Source organism: Rhinopithecus roxellana, chromosome 11, assembly GCF_007565055.1.
Source record: "Rhinopithecus roxellana isolate Shanxi Qingling chromosome 11, ASM756505v1, whole genome shotgun sequence".
Taxonomy (NCBI): domain Eukaryota; kingdom Metazoa; phylum Chordata; class Mammalia; order Primates; family Cercopithecidae; genus Rhinopithecus; species Rhinopithecus roxellana.
Genome location: NC_044559.1, coordinates 1629838 through 1650184, shown reverse-complemented (window position 1 = coordinate 1650184; position 20347 = coordinate 1629838). Strand labels below are relative to the sequence as shown.

The following is a 20347-nucleotide window of genomic DNA, read 5'->3' as shown; positions in this document are numbered from 1 at the left end:
AAGTATTTCTCCTTCATTTCTGAAGGATAATATTTCAGGGTATAGAATTCTAAGTTGGTGTTTTTTTTCTTTCAATACTAAATATTTCACTCCACTCTTTTCTTATTTGCATGATTTCTGATGATAACTCCCCTGTAGTAATTATCTTTGCTTCTCTTTAGGTAAGGTGTTTTTTTTCCCTTTTCTGCCTGATTTAAGGATTTTGTCTTTGTCTTTGCTTTTCTACAGTTTGATATAATATGTTGAAGGTGTAGATTTTTTGGTAGTTACTGTGTTTGGTATTCTCTGAGCTTCTTGGATCTGCGGTTTGGTATGTTTCATTAATTTTGGAAAATCGGGCCATTATTTAACTATTTCTTCTGTCTCATTTTTTCTTCTGATATTCTAGTAGCACCTTTTGAAATTGCTACAACTTTTGAAATTGTCCCACAGTTAATAGATGTTGTTTTTGTGTGTTCTTTTTTCTCTTAACAGTCCGTTTTGCCAAGTTTATTTTCTTTTCTTTGTTTCTTTTATTTATTTATTTTGAGATGGGATTTCCCTATGTTGGCCAGGCTGGACTCAAACTCCTAGACTCAAATAATCCTTGTCCCTCAGCCTTTCAAGTAGTTGGGACTACAAGTGCATACCACTGTGCCTCTCCTAGGAAGTTTCTGTTGCCATTTTTCAAACTTCCCGATTCTTTTCTCACCACATCCAGTCTGCAGATGACCAATCAAAGGCATTCTTTATTACTGTTAGTGTTTTCATTTTTAACATCTACTTTTTATTCTTAAAGTTTCCATCTCTGCTTGTATTATCAATCCGTTATTTCATGTTGTATACTTTTCCATTAGATTTCCTAGCATATTAATATTAGCTATTTTAATTTCCCTGTCCGATAATTTCAAGATCTCTGCCATATCTATTTCTGATGCTAGTTTTCTCTTTTCAGACTGTGTGTTTTCATGTCTTTTAGCATGCTTTGTAATTTTTAGTTGAAAACCAGATATAATATATCAGGTAATAGGAATTGAGGTAAATAGGACATTAGAGTGAGGTTTTATCTTCAACTGGCTAGAAATTGGGCTGTGTTTAATGTTTGCTGTAGTTGCAAGTGCTAGAGGCTTCAAATTCCTCTCATTTTCTTGTTTTGTCTCCCCTGATGCCTTTGAGTTTCCCTGAAGACTCCTCCTTAGAGTTTGTGTCTTACAATTCTTTCAGTTGTAATCCACTGTTGTTATACTGGAGCCTTGTTAGTGTGGTGGTGAGATATTGGGAAAAGGGGAAACATTCTGTAATCTTACGATTAAATCTTTCAGTGGGTCTGTGCCTCTGGGCTGGGACCTTCAAAGTGTGTCTTGGCTTCTCTTCTCCCTCAGCTTCTAGTAGTTCAAGTGAGGTAGGGAGGCTAGAGGGGCCTGGTATACTGGCCCTCAGTAATTTCCCAGTGTCATGCTAGTCCACACTCAGCCTCTATGAATTCATCAAAATTACCACGGAAGTGTTCCTTCCAATTCATGACTTTAGAGGCTTCTGCTTCACGTAAACGGATCTTGACTCTGGCTCTCTGGGTTTGCCTATCTCAACAGATTTTTTTATGGTAGTTTACCTTACTACCTAATTTCTCTGATGGCACCAGGAAAAGTTGTTGGTTTTCAGTTTGTTCAGCTTTTTTTCTTGTAAGAAGTGGTGAATTAAAAGTTCTCCACATGTCAGAGCTGAAACTAGGAGTCTCAACTTCTTAAAAACATAACCATTTATTTTAAAATTCCAATAACTGTGTTAGCTATATCCTATAAGTTTTTGGTAAGTTGAATGTCAGTGTTACTAAATTCCAAGTATTTGTTTTGCTAAAAATATTTTTTTGTTTAAAAAATTGTAATAGTTACTTAAGGGCTTTGTAATCACAGCAATGTATACGATTAGATAGCTTTGATCATTTTTTGTAGTTTATACACATTGTTAATTTGCTAACTAATAATACTGAGCATGTTTTCATTTGTCTCCAAATTCTAACAAACCATTTTTTAGGAAGATATAATTTACATATCATACAATTTACATATTGTATTAGTTTGCTAGGGCTGTCATAGCAAAGTATCACAAACTGGGTGACTTAAACAACAGAAAGTTACACAGTTTTGGAGGCTGAAAATACGAAATTTAGCTGGTGAGTGTCAGGTCCTTCTGAGGGCTGTAGAATCTGTCACATGCCTCTCACCCAGCTCCTAGAGATTTGCTTTCAATCTTTCTAGTTCATTGACTTATTCAAGGCATCACCCTGGTCTTCTTACGTGATAATCTCCTTGTGTCTATGTGTATCTGCCTCCAAATTTCTCCTTTTTATGTGGATACCAGTCATATTGGATTAGGGCCCTCCCTAGTTACCTCACTTTAACTTGAATACATATGTCAAGATTCTATCTTCAAATTAAGGTCACATTCTGAGGTATAAGGGGCTTAGACTTCAACATAAGAATTTTGAAGGGACACAGTTCAACCCATAACAAGTATATCGTTCTGTTGGTGTTGGCAGACATTTACTATCATACAGTCACCACCACAATCAAGATATAGAACAGTTCCATTACCCATCAGAATTCTCCTGTACCTTTTGTGGTCAATCCCTTCCTCTATTCCAATCCCCTGTCGTACTCACTGATCTGTTTCTGTTCCTGTAATTTTGCCTTTTTTATAATTTTATATAAATGAAATCATATACTTTATAGTCTCTTAAGTCAGGTTGTTTTTCACTTACACATAATACATTTGAGACTTATCATATTGTTACATGTATCAGTAGTTCATTCTGTTTATGGCTGAGTAATGTTCCGTTATAAGGAAGTACCATAGTTATTCATTCCCAAGTTGAGGGACATCTGGGTGGTTTTTAGTTTTTGGTGATTACAAATAAAGTCATAAATTTTCACATACACATTTTTATGGAAGCATAGGTTTTTGTTTCACTTGGGTGAATACTTAAGAGTGGAATTGCTGAATTGCATAGGAAGTATATATTAACTTTATAAAACTGCTAAATTATTTTCCAGAGTGGCTGTTACCATTTTGTGTTTATATGAGTAATACATAAAAGTTCTGGTTGCTCTGTATCCTTATCAGCACTTAATAATATTGTCTGGGTTCTTTTAGTTTCAGTTTTTGTTTCATTTTTGCTATTATAATATGAATTGGCAATATTTCATTGTGGTTTTAATTTACATTTTCCTAGTGACTGATGATGTTATGCATCTTTTAATCTGCTTGTCATCTGTCTTAATAAGTTCAGGCTGAGAGGCTGAGCCAGGTGGATCACTCATGTCCTGGAGTTCAAGACCAGTCTGAGCAACGTTGTGAAACCCTGTGTCTACTAAAAATACAAAAATTATCTGGGCATGGTGGCATGCCCCTGGAGTCCCAGCTGCTCAGGAGGCTGAGGTGGGAGGATCGCTTGAGCTCAGGAGGTGGAGGTTGCAGTGAACTAAAATTGCATCTTTACAGTCCAGCCTGGGCAACAGATGAGACCCTGTCTCAAAAAAAAAAAAAAAAAAGTTCAGGTTTCTGTCACAGAATACCATAGATTGGATGGCTTAAACAACAGAGTTTTATTTCTCACAGTTCTGGAGCTGGGAAGTCCAAGATTACCCACAGGTCTAGGGTCTGGTGAGGGCACTCTTTCTGGTTTGCAGACAGCTATTCTCTTTCTATATCCTCTCATGGTAAAGAGAGAGAGAGAGGGAGATCATCTCTCTTCTAAGGACACTAATCCCATTCTTGAGGACCCTACCCTCATGACCTAATTACCTCCAAAGACCTCCAACCTTACCTCTGATGCCATTATATTGGGTATTTAGCCTTCAGCATATGAATTTGAGTGGGGGAATACAAACATTCAGTCTGTTGCATCATCTGTATCTTTTCTGGTGAAGTATCTATTCGAATTTTTGTTGTTTTCTTGTTACTGTGTTTTGAGTTCTAGTGCTTTTAACTTTTCCATTACAGGTTTTTTGTTTTTATTTTTGTTTTTGAGACAGGTTCTCACTTTGTTACCCAGCCTGGAGTGCAGTGGCAAAATTACAGCTCACTGCAGCTTTGAGCTCTCAGAGACAGGGTTTCACCATATTGGCCAGGCCGGTCTCAAACTCCTGACCTTGTGATCTGCCCACCTCAGCCTCCCAAAGTACTGGGATTACAGGCGTGAGGTGTGAGCCACCTCGCCTGGCCAATTCCCTCTTTTTCAGTCTTTTGGAATAGTTTGAATAGGATTGGTACCAATTCTTTTCTTTTATTTTTTTTTGAAACGGAGCCTTGCTCTGTCACCCAGCCTGGAGTGCAGTGGTACGATCTCGGCTCACTGCAACCTCTGCCTCCCAGATTCAAGCAATTCTCCTGCCTCAGCCTCCCGAGTAGCTGGGACTACAGGTGCGTGAACCACACCCGGCTAATTTTTTATATTTTTAGTAGAGATGGGTTTCACTGTGTTAGCCAGGATGGTCTTGATCTTCTGACCTCGTGATCCACCCATCTTGGCCTCCCAAAGTGCTGGGATTACAGGCATGAGCCACTGAGCCTGGCCAGTACCAGTTCTTTGAATGTCTGGTAGAATTAGTCTGTGAATCCATCCAGCCCTGGGCTTTTTTTTTGTTGGCAATTTAAAAATTACTGATTCATTGTCACTGCTTGTTATTGGTTCAGGATTTCTATTTCTTCCTTACTTAAGGTAGGAGGATTGTATGTTTCTAGGAATTTATCCATTTCATCTAGATTGTCTAGGTTGTGTGCATAAAGGTATTTGTAGTAGTCTTGAATGATCTTCTGTATTTCTGTGGTGTAAGTTGTAATGTCTCCATTTTTATTTCTCAGTGAGTTTATTTGCATCTTCTGTTTTCTTTTCTTGATTGATATAGCTAATGGCCTGTGGATTTTGTTTATATTTTCAAAGAACCAACCTTTTGTTTATTGATCTTTAGTATTTTTTTGTTTCAATTCAATTTAGTTCTGCTCTGATCTTTATTTCTTTTCTTCTGCTAGCTGTGGGTTTGGTTCATTCTTGTTTCTTTAGTTCCTTGAGGTGTGATGTTACACATCAAACTGTGATGTCAGTTTGTGACCTTTCAGACTTTTTGATGTAGGCATTTAGCACTATATAAACTTTCCTCTTAGCACTGCATTTGCTGTATCTCAGAGGTTTAGATAACTTGTATCACTATTATCATTCCTTTGGAAGAATTTCTAAATCTCCATTTTGATTTCAAAATGTTAACCCAAAAATCGTTCAGCAGCAGATTGTTTAATTTCTGTGTATTTGGAGTTGATTTCTAATTTTATTCTACTGTGGTCTGGGGGGATACTTGATAGAATTTTGATTTTTAAAAATATTTTGAGACTTTTTTGTGCCCTCTCATATGATCTTGGAGTTTCATGATGAGAAGAATGTATGTTTTTCAGTTCTTTGGTCGAATGTTCTGTAAATATCTGTTAGGTCCATTTGTTCTAGAGTGCAGTTTAAGTCCATTGTTTCTTTGTTGACTTTCTGTCTTCATGACCTGTCTAGTGCTGTCAGTGGAGGGTTAAAGTCCCCCAGTATTGTGTTGTTGTCTATCTCTTTTCTTAGTAGTAATTGTTTTATGAATCTGGGAGCTCAGGAGTTAGGTGCATATATATTTAGGATTGTAATATCTTCTTGTTGGACTGATCCTTTTATCATTATGTAACGACCTTCTTTGTCTTTTTTTTTTTTTTAATGTTGTTGCTGTAAAGTCTGTTTTATGTGATATAAGAATAGCTATTCCTGTTCGCTTTTGATTTCCATTTTAGGCCTTAAATATTAAACTCTTCAGGCCTGATTCATGATGTCTTTTTTTTTTTTTTTTTTTTTTTAAGAGATGGAGTCTCACTCTGTTGCCAGGCTGGAGTGCAGTGGCGCAATCTCGGCTCACTGCAACCTCTGCCTCACAGGTTCAAGTGATTCTCCTGCCTCAGCCTTCCGAGTAGCTGCGACTACAGGCGCCTGCCACCATGCCTGGCTAGTTTTTGTATTTTTAGTAGAGATGGGGTTTCACCATGTTGGCCAAGATGGTCTCGATCTCTTGACCTCGTGATCGACCTGCCTCGGCCTCCCAAAGTGCTGGGATTACAGGCATGAGCCACTGCACCCAGCCCAAAACCTTTTTTTTTTTTTTTTTCAACTTTTATTTTCGGTTCAGTGGATATATGGGCAGGTTTGTTACATGGGTAAATTGTGTGTTGCTGAAGTTTGGTGTATGAATTATCCTGTCACCCAGGATGTGAGCATAGTACTCGATAGGTAGTTTTTCAACCCACATCCCCTTCCCTCCCCATGTGGTCCATAGTGTCTATTGTTCCCATATTTGTGTCCATAAATACTCAGTGTTTAGCTCTTGCTTATAAGTGAGAACACATGGTATTTGGGTTTTCTGTTCCTGCGTTTGTTCTCTTAGGATGATGGCCTCCAGCTGCATTCATGTTGCTGCAAAGGACATAATTTTATTATTTTTATGGCTGCATGGTGTTCTGTGGTGTATATGCACCACATTTTATTTGTCCAGTCCACTGTTGCAGGGGCGTCTTGATTGATTTCATCTCTTTGGTATTGTGAATAGTGCTGTGATGGACATACCAGTGCATGTGTCTTGCTGATAGAACGGTTTATTTTTCTTTGGGTATATGCCCAGTAGTGGGATTGCTGGGTTGAATGGTAGTTCTATTTTAACCTCTTTGAGAAATCTCCACATTGCTTTCCACAATGGCTGAACTAATTTGCATTCCCACCAGCAGTGTATGCGTTCCCTGTTCTCCTCAACCTTGCCAACATCTGCTATTTTTTGACTTTTTAATAATGGCCATTCTGACAGGTGTGAGCTTGTATCTCATTGTGGTTTTGATTTACATTTCTCTAATGATTAGTGATGTTGAGCTTTTAAAATATATTTGTTGGCAACATATATGTCTTTTTTTTTGAGAAGTGTCTGTTCATGTCCTTTGCCCATTTTTTAATGGGGTTGTTTTTTGTTTGTTGAATTAAGTTCTTTGTAGAATATAGATATTAGACTTTTATCAGATGCATAGTTTGTGAATGTGTTCTCCCATTCTGTAGATCATCTCTTTACTCTGTTGATAGCTTCTTTTGCTGTGCAGGAGCATACTATCTTGCCTTTTTAAAGGGCTTTCTATCTTATACCTTGTTTTAGGACCAGAGAGTTGTTGCAACACCTGTTCTTTTCTACAGTGAATGGATTGGACTATATCTCCTTTTAGACATGCCTTCTGTAAATTTTAGCACCTAGCATTCAATTTAGAACAATGTTTAATTTATTAGTACTCTTAGTTCCTTAATGAAATAGATTTGTATCATACTCTTTTGGAGATGCTATTGAATTCTTTTAACACTTTTTTTTAAATAACTTTCCCTTAAGGTATTCCCATCTGTCGACAGCACTTAATTTGGAATAACATGGAACTTGAAAATGATTATTGCTTGAATGATTACAAGTGAGTGTAATTGCATATTGGCTGTTTTGTAGGCACTTAGTATTATGACTCCATATGCTAATATTTGTCTTTTGAACTCTTAGATCATGTCTCTTTTTCTTCTGAATAGTTCAGATTCCTAGATTTCATCATACATCCTGAACTTTAGATGCATTAGTTTGGTACTCTATACTACTTAACCTTTATCCTCTGATACGTTTATGTTCCCTTTTCATTTTTCATGTCAAGCTGTTTATCTCTTGCCTTTTGAAATCCTCCCATTATCTTCTTGCCTGCTTTGCTCCTTTCTTTGAATATTGAACCATTCCTTCCTGGCCATGTTCCTTTTCTTTCTGTTTTTACAAGAGTTTTGGATAAGAGAGAATTGTTCTTCCCAAAGTCTTTCCTTTCTCATTAAGCCCTGCTTTTGTTACTAAGCAATGCTGTGTGCACCAGTGACTACCAACATACTTTCTGACACTTTGTCTCTCTTATTTCTCCCCTCTTTCACATAATTCATCACTCCTTTCTTAAGAAAAGGGCAAAAGGATAAGAGGCAATGTGGAATAGCTGTAAGAGTACTGAGAGTTAGGAGACCTTGTTCTTGTTCTATTTTCTATTTTATTAAATAGATTTGCTATTTTCTACACTTTGGGTCTTGGGCAAGCCACTTTTGTTCTCTGGGCCTCCTTTTCCTTAATGTGAAATGAACAAGCTAAAACACATAATCACAGAGGTCTTTTCCAGTATGTTTATTCTTGGATTTCTTTATGGCTTATGAGAATTTGTTTCACTTCTTTTATTATTTGTACCAGTAAATACGTTAACATTTTATATGTATTTATATTGCTATATTTTTATATTTTAGAGAGTAGGCACTCTGCCTGATAAGCCAGCATGTAATTATGTGTACATTTAGCACTGAATGCATTTTGATGATTATGATTTATTTTTGTGTTAACTCTCCACAGCATTTCAGAAGGGTGTACCTTGAAGCTAGTTTTGGCTATGCGTGGCGGACCTATAAATACTAGAAGAGGTAGGCATATATATATATATAAAAGCAATTTGACAGTAACATTCTTTATGTCAGTTAATATTTTTATAGCCTCAGGTTTCATTTAGGTTTCCTTTCTGCTATTAGGTCTTAGAAAAATCACATTTGGTTCTCTAGGCCTTGTTCTTTAAAACCTAATGCCTAGAGGCTGGAACTCTAAAATACAATTCAGAAAAATCACCTGATTCCTGATCCAATTCAGGGAGATTTAAAAATAAACCTTTTGCCAATATAGGGAAAAGAAATGGAATGACTTACTGTAAGTATTATGTTACCATTGAGTTTAGTTTCATAGGAATCTTGTTTATTTTTAAATCTACCAGATCTTCAATTCCTGAGATTATGATTGTTTTGCAAAATTCCAACGTTGCCTGTTTACTTGGTTTGTGATGCATCTGGGTTTCATGGATATTATCATGGCCCTGTTGCATCCTTTCTCAGAATATAAGTAGTTCTGAAATCCAGTCATTCATTCAACAACTACATATTGAGCATCTACTAAATGGTCAGTGCAATGTTCCAAGTATGGTAGACATGGGAGAGAAAGTCTCTGCTTCATGACAGTGCCTACAATAAATGTGTAAAGAGTCGACGTAACTCCTAATGGTTGTAAGTGCTATGCAGAAAACAGGGTAGGAAGGGCCCTCAAAAAAGGTGACATTAGGCCGGGCGCGGTGGCTCAAGCCTGTAATCCCAGCACTTTGGGAGGCCGAGACGGGCGGATCACGAGGTCAGGAGATCGAGACCATCCTGGCTAACACGGTGAAACCCTGTCTCTACTAAAAACTACAAAAAACTAGCCGGGCGATGTGGCGGCGCCTGTAGTCCCAGCTACTCGGGAGGCTGAGGCAGGAGAATGGCGTGAACCCGGGAGGCGGAGCTTGCAGTGAGCTGAGATCTGGCCACAGCACTCCAGCCTGGGTGACAGAGCGAGACTCCGTCTCAAAAAAAAAAAAAAAAAAAAAAAAAGATGACATTAGTGGAGACTTGATTGATGAGAGGGTTTTATTAAGCACAAGAAGAGCAGGCAGTATTCACATTGGTCCCTGAGTCAGGTGTGTCACATGAATTCCCATCAAGTGGAGGAGACTAGTCAGAGTGTCCTCTTCTGTGGACCTCATTTTGAGGAAGGCCTTCAGATTTATTTGATCCTTCACTAACCAGAAAACTGAAGGATAAGTATTGATTCTACTCCTGGCTTGCTTCCACATGTCAAATTATATCCCTATTTTCATAATTTTGGTTAGAAGATAGGATTATTGCCATCTTTTTCTTAGCTACTTCAAGAGGATTTAATGAGATATGCTACTTTGGCTGTTGAACTGCTTTTTATAGGTTAGAGAAAAACAAAGTGAGTAATGTTAGGGCGTGTTAGCGCTCCTGATATCAGAGACTTTTAAATAATTTGATTTAAGTAATTGTCCTATGTGACATTTACGGTAATAACTATGTGATGTTTATAGGAATAACTCTTGAGAGTAGCACAAGAACCCTATGTTTACTGAGCCATTATATTAAGAGAGAATTATATACTGTTTAATGCCATGTGAATTCTATTGTATTACATTTTTGAAAGTTGGTTATTTGTGTGTAATACTACTTTAAACCAGAGTGTCTAATCAAAACACCTTCTTTTCTTATTAGAACTAAAATTGTTTTATATGTTTATGAGGAGTGTGATACAGACTCTGAGGTAAACTTTTTTTTTGAGATGGAGTCTTGTTCTGTTGCCCAGGCTGGAGTGCAGTGGCTTGATCTCAGCTCACTTCAACCTCTGCCACCTGGGTTCAAGTGATTCTCCTGCCTCAGCCTCCTGAGTAGCTGGGATTATAGGCACTGGGATTGAGGTTAGGAGTTTGAGACCAGACTGGCCAACATGGTGAAACCCCATCTCTACTAAAAATTCAAAAATTAGCTGGGCATGGTGGCGGGCTACTCAGGAGGCTGAGACACAAGAATTGCTTGAACCTGAGAGACACAGGTTACAGTTGAGTGGAGATTGCGCCACTGCGCTCCAGTCTGGGCGACAGAGCAAGACTCCGTCTCAAAAAAAAAAAAAGAAAAAATATGTTTGCCTCAGAATCTGTATAACACTCTTCATAAACATATGAGTGAGTGAGACTCTGTCTCAAATAAAGAATACAAATAAAAAGATAAAAATTGTTTTTGAAATAACCATTATCAAAGCAGCATAGAAAGATTAAAATTAGTTTCTTTCTAAAACTAAATTGTGCCCAATGCATATCAAACTTCATATATACTGTTTTATAGCTGGTAAAATCTGAAAGACTTTTCTGTTGTGAGAAGATACACACATACACCTGCCTGAGTAAGGCGCCCTGTGCTGGTTTAGGAAAGGCTTTCATGTGACTGTGGTAATGGCTATAGTAATATCTAAAAAAATAGGCATAATTTTTATTTCTTTTTTGTTGTATTTTGTTGTTTTTTTTTCCCCCAAAGGTCTGCCCTCTGATCCAAATTTTTATCTCTGGATGTAATATGGAAAGTGGAGCATTAACTTACAAAGGGCAAGAAGTTGTTTGAAAAGTGTCTTTTAATATTTATACATTTTGGGCCTATGAAAGTAAATAAAAACATCCAAATAACTATTTTCATAAAGCAAGCTAAATCATAAGATTTTTGTGTTAGTAATAGTGTTATTGAATTTAGGCTATGGAAACATCTTTGATGTTTTTACCTTACTGCTTTCCAAGTTTAATACTTTCCTATTGCTGCAACTTCTTTTTAAAGGATTGTAGAGCACCACGATTCTGTTAATAAATAAATAAAAGTTATGCAGCTTGGGAAATCTTTGCCTCTTTTAGGAGAAAGCAAATGTTTCTGCAGTGTGATGAGAATGTCTTTGGGAGAGAACTTTTATTTTTTCCTGGAACTGTTGCAGTTTTAGTACATTAAGTGACCCCCTCCCGTTCTAAGTTATTATGTACTTTTAATTACTTAATTTCACGTCAAGAAACAGCTCTCAGAATCAGCCTTTATATAAAACCAGAAAGAAAAAAATAAGTCTGCTTACTTCTAATTTCTTAGATATGTCTCCTAATTATGTATTTGTGTGTGTGTGTGTGTCCCCCCTTTTTTTTTTGGGATACAGTCTCCCTCTGTCGCCAGGCTGGAGTGTAGTGGCGCAATCTCAGCTCACTGCAACTGCCGGCCCCTGGGTTCAAGCAATTCTCCTGCCTTACCCTCCCGAATAGCTGGGACTACAGGTGCACGCCACCATGCCCAGCTAATTTTTGTATTTTTTCTAGTAAAGACGGGGTTTCACCATGTTGGCCAGGATGGTCTCGATCTCTTGACCTCATGATCTGCCTGCCTCGGCCTCCCAAAGTGCTGGGATTACAGGCATGAGCCACCACATACGACTGTGTCTGTGTACTTTTAATCTAAAGTAAGTGGGATTTATGTTGATTTTAATTATTGTTGGAACCAATATTTGAAAATATAGGGAGCAAAAAGTATATGGTAAAAGAATTGTTGATAGTAATGTCATAGAATCAGGAAATATACAGACTCTAGTGGCATAGGGAGAAAAATATAGACTATAATGGCATAGGACAAAAAACCCTCATGTTTTGGTTTAGCTCTGTCTTTTAACATAGTAACATAATCATGCATTTCGTTTGTTTGTTTCTTATTAATACAACATAAGGAATGCTATATTAACTCTAGAAAGATCAGAAACTTATTTGAAGAATATCATGTTTATATTATATGCACAGGGCTGTTGTTCAAATTCAGTACATTATATCCTGTTACTACTGTGCCCAGATGCATAAAACTTGATCCAAATCGAAGACTTATCAATTTTCCATTTGTAGTTCCTACAGAAGATCCAGTTAGGAAGATGGCAGAGTACTTGGATTCCAGTCGAGTTGAGGTCTGGGAGAAGACCTCCTGCAACAAACAAGTTACATTTTTGGTGTACCGAGAAGGAGATCAATTGAATTTCTTTCCTGCAGTAGATAGGGGAGATGGCACTTTAACACCATTATCTGACTCTTCAAAGAAAATAGGTTTTCATTTGCATGTCTTACGGAGAAAAGGAGAACATTGTATGAGGTACTCCATAAACTTTTGTTTACCTTGTGTTGTCAAAATAATCTATATATATTAACAAATGTCATGCATCTTATTCCTACTCCAGCCCCCAATATATAAGTCTGAAATTGTCCTTCATATGATTGATATGATAAAACTGAGGTTTTTTTACAGAGTGGGATGTTTTCATAAAAAGATTTGTTTCTGTTACTCTGTGAAACTCTAAGATGCCTAATAGATTATAGAATCCTGTCATAGTAGTGTGTTATTATACAACCTTAGCATAATAGAAAGGGTTAAACCTGAAGTTGATACCTTTTTTTCTAAATTTAAGTCTGCTGCTTAAAGGCGCATAAATCTCTTCTCTGATCTTGTTTTCCTATTCTATAAAAGGGAGAGAAATTGTAATATTCTAAAATCAGGACGAAAAACCCTACAGATATTTAGCTAAGCAATAGAAAAATCAGAGAATTGGACAAGGCAACCTCTCAGTTAGTTGCTATGCATTCTGAGTTACTATGATTATCTTCTTTCACTTCAAGTTATTAAGCATTCACTCAGTGAACTTCTATGGCCATTCATTGAGCAAGGCACTGATGTTGTAAAGATGATGGTTCCTACCTTTATGGAGCATGCAGTCTGCTATAAAGAGTATCGGTGATACAATGTTGGTGATGTTATAAAAAGATATCAGGATCTCTGGGAGAATAGGTGAGAGGGCCTTTATTATGCATGAAAGGCAGAGAGTTAGACACAACCTCTGAGAAGCTGTGACCCTAAAAGGGGAGTGGAGTTTGCCAAGCAGACAGAGAAAGGGAAGGTGTTACAGGTCCTGCAAAATAAAAAGGTAGTGGTGAAATCATTTAAAGAAAAAACAGCTTGTAGTTTGGAGAACAGTTTCTGTGGGTCAGGAGTCCAGGCACAGCATCACTGTGCTCCAAGTCTCACAATCTGGAGTCAAGGTGTCAGCAAGTCTCTTATCAGGAGGCTTGATTGGGGAGGAGAATCTACTTACAAGGTCACTCTTATTGCTGGCATAATTCATTTCCTTTCAGTTATATGATGGAGGGCCCAGTTTTTTGCTGGCTGTTGACTAGAGGCTGCCCTCAGCTCCCTCTTGATGAATTCAAAACCGACTGATTTAGGGCCTAAATTACATCTGCAGCGTCCTTTGCCATATTCAGTTGGCTAGAATCAAGACGTCCATCATGCCCAGGCTCACGGGTAGGAAACCATATGTGATGTGAACACCAGGGGTCAAGAGTCAGAGAGATTCTCCTCGGATTCTGCCCACCACAGAGTGTTATGTGAAAGAAAGATTGGACTCAGTTTTTTGTGGCCTCAGAGAGCAGACTGTGACACATGGGTGTTACCTGTTGACTTTAATATGTCAGCATCTGGTTAGCACTACAAACTTGGCATAAACCATGGGCAAGAAATGGAGGAGGTAGCAGTGAGGGTTACAGCCTTAGGCCATTAATAGAATGTCTTCATACCACTTTTGCCATGTGCTGGCTCACTGTTTAGTTTTCTTCCCTAGTACACACTCTTTTGGCTCCCTTTTCCTAAAGGAAACCCAAGCTCCTCAGCTTAGTGTATGAGTCCTTTGACAACCTGTCACCATAGTTTTCCAGGTCTTTTCATTATGCTGTGTTTTTATACACCTTTTTCCTTTTTCTTAAAATGTCGTTTTCTCCTCTTACTCCGGCTTCTCCTCAGCCAACTTCTATTTGTTTTTATGACTCAGCTCAAATGTCATCATGGAATTTAATTAGAACTGTCTTATTGTTCATCACAAGATAATTTATTTATTTTTTCTTCCTTTGTATTCATTTACAATAATTGGACAAGGAAAGGGATGGATGAATGAGAAAGAGGAGTAGAAAACGATCTGGTCATACCATGAAGGACATTTATCTTTCCTGTTCTAGAAGAGGCTTTCCTAGTCTACAACCAAGGTAGCAAACTTCTTCTGTAAAGGTGTGCAGATAGTAACTATTTTAGGATTTTTAGGCCAAGATACAGCATTAAGGATATTAAATAGGTACTTATGTAACAAGAGAGAAAACAAATCTCCACAAAACTTTTACTAACAAAGTTCAAAATATAAGACTAACAATTGGGTACTTTTCTTCTGTTTGTACCACAGAATTCCAGAGAAGAATGGAATTCTTTTTCATGGGAATAATGTTTTACCTAATTGAGGTTGAAAGTTAGTGTTGCCCATCAAATTTGCAAGGTCAATTGCAAAAGTTCACTTGTTAATACTGATCTGTAATGAGATTTTGTGTATTTTATCTTAGAAAAAATTTTTTTCACACACATAGGTACTGTCAGATACTGCTATCAGTCCATGAGCACATTATTTTATTGAGCATATTGATCATTTGTAAGACATTTATAAAATTCTATCAGATCTTCTCTTGCTGTTTGCCCTGGAAGCTCCTCAGTTGCACATTTAAATTAATTTTGAAATAGGACATTTTTTTGGAAATTGCCCTGAGGTATAAAATCACTGCTAGACCTATAGCTTGAGCTCAGAAATATATCTGCTGCAAATTTCTATGGGAATAGAGATATTACCTAATTTCAACTTTTGAAAGCATAGGAATGATTGCAGCTTGCTATTACATGCAATTCAAACATTAGTTGTTGTTAACATGACATTATTGCAGTATATGTTTCACATATAAACATCGTTTTAGTTTGTAATTTTAGGTTAAATTCATTACGAAACATTATGAAGTCCACAGTAAAAATTAATTTCCAAAGACAATTAAAAAATTTAAAAAGTGTTTGATAATAGTAGTTAAGGCCAGTTCTTCTCATTCAGAGTTCCTGAGCTAAAAAAAGTCATAATAAAACTTTTATTACCAGTAAGCCACCAAACTGATGATGGATAAGTCCATGAAACAATTGAAGTTTACCATTAACACTGCTGGTTTAATAACACAGGATAGATTCAGATATTTACCATGAAATACCTGCTGATGAATAACTGTATACTTTAAAGACCTTACATGTTTAAGGGGCATGGTGGCTCACACCTGTAATCCCAGCACTTTTGGAAGGTGGGTGGAATCTCTTGAGTCCAGGAATTTGAGAAGCCCGGGCAACACAGTGAAACTCCATCTCGAAAAAAATTAGCTGGGCTTGGTGGCACACACCTGTAGTCCTAGCTACTCCAGAGGCTGTGGTGGGAGCATTGCTTGAGCCCAGGAGGTAGAGGTTGCAGTGAGCCGAGATCGCACCACTGCACTCCAGCCTGGGTGACAGAGTGAGACCCTGTCTCAAAAAGACAAAAAAAAAAAAAAAAAAAAAAAGGCCTTACATGTTCACTAACTCTATAAATTTGTCCAGCTAAGTTTTTTTTTTTTTTCTGTTCCACACATCACCCCATCAGTCATAGCAGAGTTCACTTAAAGTTATACTAAATTAATGTTTTAGCAATTTATTTGAAAGTATTCTCACCTGTAGTAGCTTCATGCAGACTATTCATAGGGGCCAACTCTTCAGTCACTTCAAACTTGGTAATGATGCCCTCAATAAACAGTAACACAGAGCAATATGGGTGATATATGTCAGTTCATCAAAAAACAAGGAAAATGACTCAATCATTTACCTTATTTTTAAATCAGCTGTTGACGTTGCTTCCAATGCTGTCAACTTTTTGAGAAATTGTTCCTGCTGAAAAAGTAACCTTTAAACAAGTTTATTTTTTCAGGACATACTTCCTCAACTGCTATGATCAATAGTGAATTAATTCACTATTGATAAGTAGCTTTCCTTGCTTGGCTAGCAGATATAAACAATCGGAAACTTCTTTGGTTATAGCTTCATTTTCATTTTTTTATTTTTGTAAAGAAATTCTGCTGTGATGTAAATTGTAAATGTGATGTAAATTGTTCTATGATGTAAATTGTAAATTTTCTGATTTTTCTGACTGTTGCTTTCCTGCAAGTTGGGAATATTGTGATGAACGCCTAACCTGGTAATGCTTATTTTGCTGTTTTCCTTTAGCATAGCTATAGTGTCACTCAATAATAAGCATTCATGCTTTGCTATCTAATTGCTAACAAATAATCCACTCTATGGAACCTTAAAATGGCAACATTTGAAGTCTACTTTTCTTGTTTGACAAGGTTGGGTATACACTACTAATAAAAAAAGTCACAGAATAGCAATATACGTGGCAGTCAAAATGCTGTTGAATTATGACTATGTCACAATGATTTGTAGTTTCCCATATCACAATGTAGAGCAACAAGAGAACCACATAAAATCTGTCATAGCTACTCAATTCTGCCATTGTAGGCAAAAGCGGCCATTTGTAGTACATCATTGGGTGAATGCGGCTGTGTTCCAATAAAACTTTATTTATGAACACAAATTTGAATTTTATTTACTTTTCCTGTGTTATAAAATACCCTTATTTTGAGTTTTTTCGACTAATTAAAGTTCATAAGCCATTCTTAGCTCATGGGCCACACAGAAATGGAAATAGGTGGTGGGGCAGATTTGACCCATGACCATGGTTTGCTGGCTCCTACTCTAGAAAGGAAGAGGTAGAATTGAGTGTTAATTTGTTTCATTCTGACACAAAATTCAGCATCAGTCTTTTCTTAGTCTCAAATATTTTTTTTTTTTTTTTTTTTTTGAGACGGAGTCTTGCTCTGCCGCCCAGGCTGGAGTGCAGTGGCCGGCTCTCAGCTCACTGCAAGCTCCGCCTCCTGGGTTCACGCCATTCTCCTGTCTCAGCCTCCCGAGTAGCTGGGACTACAGGCGCCCGCCTCGTCGCCCGGCTAGTTTTTTGTATTTTTTAGTAGAGACGGGGTTTCACCGTATTAGCCAGGATGGTCTCGATCTCCTGACCTCGTGATCCTGCCCGTCTCGGCCTCCCAAAGTGCTGGGATTACAGGCTTGAGCCACCGCGCCCGGCCTAGTCTCAAATCTTTTTAGTGGATCATGCCACCTTACTGGGATTTTTTTTTTTTTTTTGAGACGGAGTCTTGCTCTGTTGCCCAGGCTAGAGTACAGTGGGGCTATCTTGGCTCACTGCAACCTCCACTTCCCAAATTGAAGCGATTCTCCTGCCTCAGCCTCCCGAGTAGCTGGAACTACAGGCACATGCCACCACACCCGGCTAATTTTTTTGTAGTTTTAGTAGAGACGGGGTTTCACCGTGTTAGCTGGGATGATCTCGATCTCCTGTCCTGGTGATCCGCCCGTCTCGGTCCCCCAAAGTGCTGGGATTATAGGCATGAGCCACTGCGCCTGGCCTGGGATTTTTTAAAGCAGAAAGATAAGGAGACATTGTAAGACTTAATGGTAAATTGTGAAAGTTAAAAGAGGTCTTGGCTTTGGGATGTACAGATTTCATGTTTGAATAATATTACATTTGCCCATCTTGTATCCTTTAATCCTATCATTAAATCAAAAGATTTAAATATGATAATTAAATATAATGAAAGCCATTTCAGATTAAATTTATAAATTACTATGTTAACCTAATCTAGTTACATTTTTCATCTGAAAAAAATTTGTGATTGGCTTCTAACTCATCTCATGAATCTATACTTCATGAGAGAAAACACAATAATGTGGTTCTTTGAAAAAAAAGGTGAACTTAAAAGTGCTTTTATACTCTAAAATGAGTCCAGTGATTTATCATTATTGTTCTTTTATATATGTATATAATACATATTATATATATAAAAGATATATATGTATATATGTGTGTGTGTATATGTATATATTCCATGAGAGAATAGGTCTTTTCATGACAGTAATGTTGAATCAGAAACTTTTTTCAGTATTCAATAAAGATACTTAAAATGCCACAGGGTAACTCAGAAGTATTTAAGATTAAAATATTGCAAAGTAACTGAGAATAGTGTATACTTGAGTTATTCCTTCTAACTCCACAGGGTGAAATGACAAAAATCTTCATGCACCCTTCCTCTTCAGGTATTGTGTAGTTGGCCTTGAGACAAAAGCCTTCACACAGTAGAAGTTCTGGCACTCATTTGGGTGCACAAGCATGATGCAGTAAGGCCTGTCATTTGGTGCCTGGGGAAGCAATGAGTGGTAGTAGGAAGAATCAGCTTGGGAACCAGACACATGGGGGATTTGAATCTTAGGTGTGCTGTCGATAGCTTTCTGATCTTGTGCCAAATCACTTAACCTCTCTCACCTGGAGTTTCTTCATTAATAAAATCAGCTATAATATCTACCTGGGGCGGAGCAAGATGGCCGAATAGGAACAGCTCCAGTCTCCAACTCCCAGCGCAAGCGACACAGAAGACCGGTGATTTCTGCATTTTCAACTGAGGTACTGGGGTCGTCTCACTAGGGAGTGCCGGACAATCGGTGCTGGTCAGCTGCTGCAGCCTGACCAGCGAGAGCTGAAGCAGGGCGAGGCATCGCCTCGCCTGGAAGCGCAAGGGGGAAGGGGATCCGTTTTCCTAGCCAGGGGAACTGAGACACACAACACCTGGAAAATCGGGTAACTCCCACCCCAATACTGCGCTGTAAGCATACAGGCACACCAGGAGAATATATCCCAATCCTGGCCGGGAGGGTCCCACGCCCACGAAGCCTCCCTCACTGCTAACACAGCAGTCTGCCGCGATCTATCCGCAAGGCAGCAGCGAGGCTGGGGGAGGGGCGCCCGCCATTGCTGAGGCTTAAGTAGGTAAACAAAGCCTCTGGGAAGCTCGAACTGGGTGGAGCTCACAGCAGCTCAAGGAAGCCTGCCTGTCTCTGTAGTCTCCACCTCTGGGGACAGCGCACAGCTGAAGACCAACAGGGGAAGTAGCGGGAGCCGGTGCACACGCGAACGACTCTGTCTGACAGCTTTGGGGAGAGCCATGGATCTCCCAACGCGGAGGTTGAGATCTGAGAACGGACAGACTGCCTGCTCAGGTGTGTCTCTGACCCCTGAGTAGCCTAGCTGGGAGAAATCCCCCACTAGGGGCAGTCTGACACCCCACACCTCACAGGGTGGAGTACACCCCTGAGAGGAAACTTCCAAAGGAAGAATCAGACAGGTACACTCGCTGTTCAGCAATATTCTATCTTCGGCAACCTCTGCTGCTGTTACCCAGGCAAACAGGGTCTGGAGTGGACCTCAAGCAATCTCCAACAGACCAACAGACAGTCCTTCTGACTGTCAGAAGGAAAACTATCAAACAGGAAGGACACCTATACCAAAACCCCATCAGTACGTCACCACCATCAAAGACCAGAGACAGATAAAACCACAAAGATGGGGAAGAAGCAGGGCAGAAAAGCTGGAAATTCAAAAAATAAGAGCGCATCTCCCCCTGCGAAGGAGCGCAGCCCATCGCCAGCAACGGATCAAAGCTGGTCAGAGAATGACTTGGACGAGAGGAGAGAAGAAGGCTTCAGTCCATCAAACTTATCAGAGCTAAAGGAGGAATTACGTACCCAGTGCAAAGAAACTAAAAATCTTGAAAAAAGAGTGGAAGAATTGACAGCTAGACTAATTAATGCAGAGAAGATCATAAACGAAATGACAGAGATGAAAACCATGACACGAGAAATACGTGACAAATGCACAAGCTTCAGTAACCGACTCGATCAACTGGAAGAAAGAGTATCAGCGATTGAAGATCAAATGAATGAAATGAAGCGAGAAGAGAAACCAAAAGAAAAAAGAAGAAAAAGAAATGAGCAAAGCCTGCAAGAAGTATGGGATTACGTAAAAAGACCAAATCTACGTCTGATTGGGGTGCCTGA

At 38.5% G+C, this 20347-nt stretch overlaps 1 protein-coding gene across 4 annotated transcripts in view; it reads left to right on the top strand.

The window, feature by feature from the left end:
* ZFAND4 (zinc finger AN1-type containing 4) overlaps positions 1–20347 on the top strand; it is a 76334-nt gene that overhangs the window by 19350 nt on the left and 36637 nt on the right. For 3 of the 4 annotated variants that reach the window (XM_030941323.1, XM_030941324.1, XM_030941322.1), the window contains exons 3-5: positions 7416–7491; positions 8442–8509; positions 12367–12607. In XM_030941323.1, the coding sequence (XP_030797183.1) occupies positions 7416–7491; positions 8442–8509; positions 12367–12607 (385 nt within the window). The remainder of the gene's footprint in view (positions 1–7415; positions 7492–8441; positions 8510–12366; positions 12608–20347) is intronic. The other variant, XM_030941325.1, reaches the window with a different exon arrangement.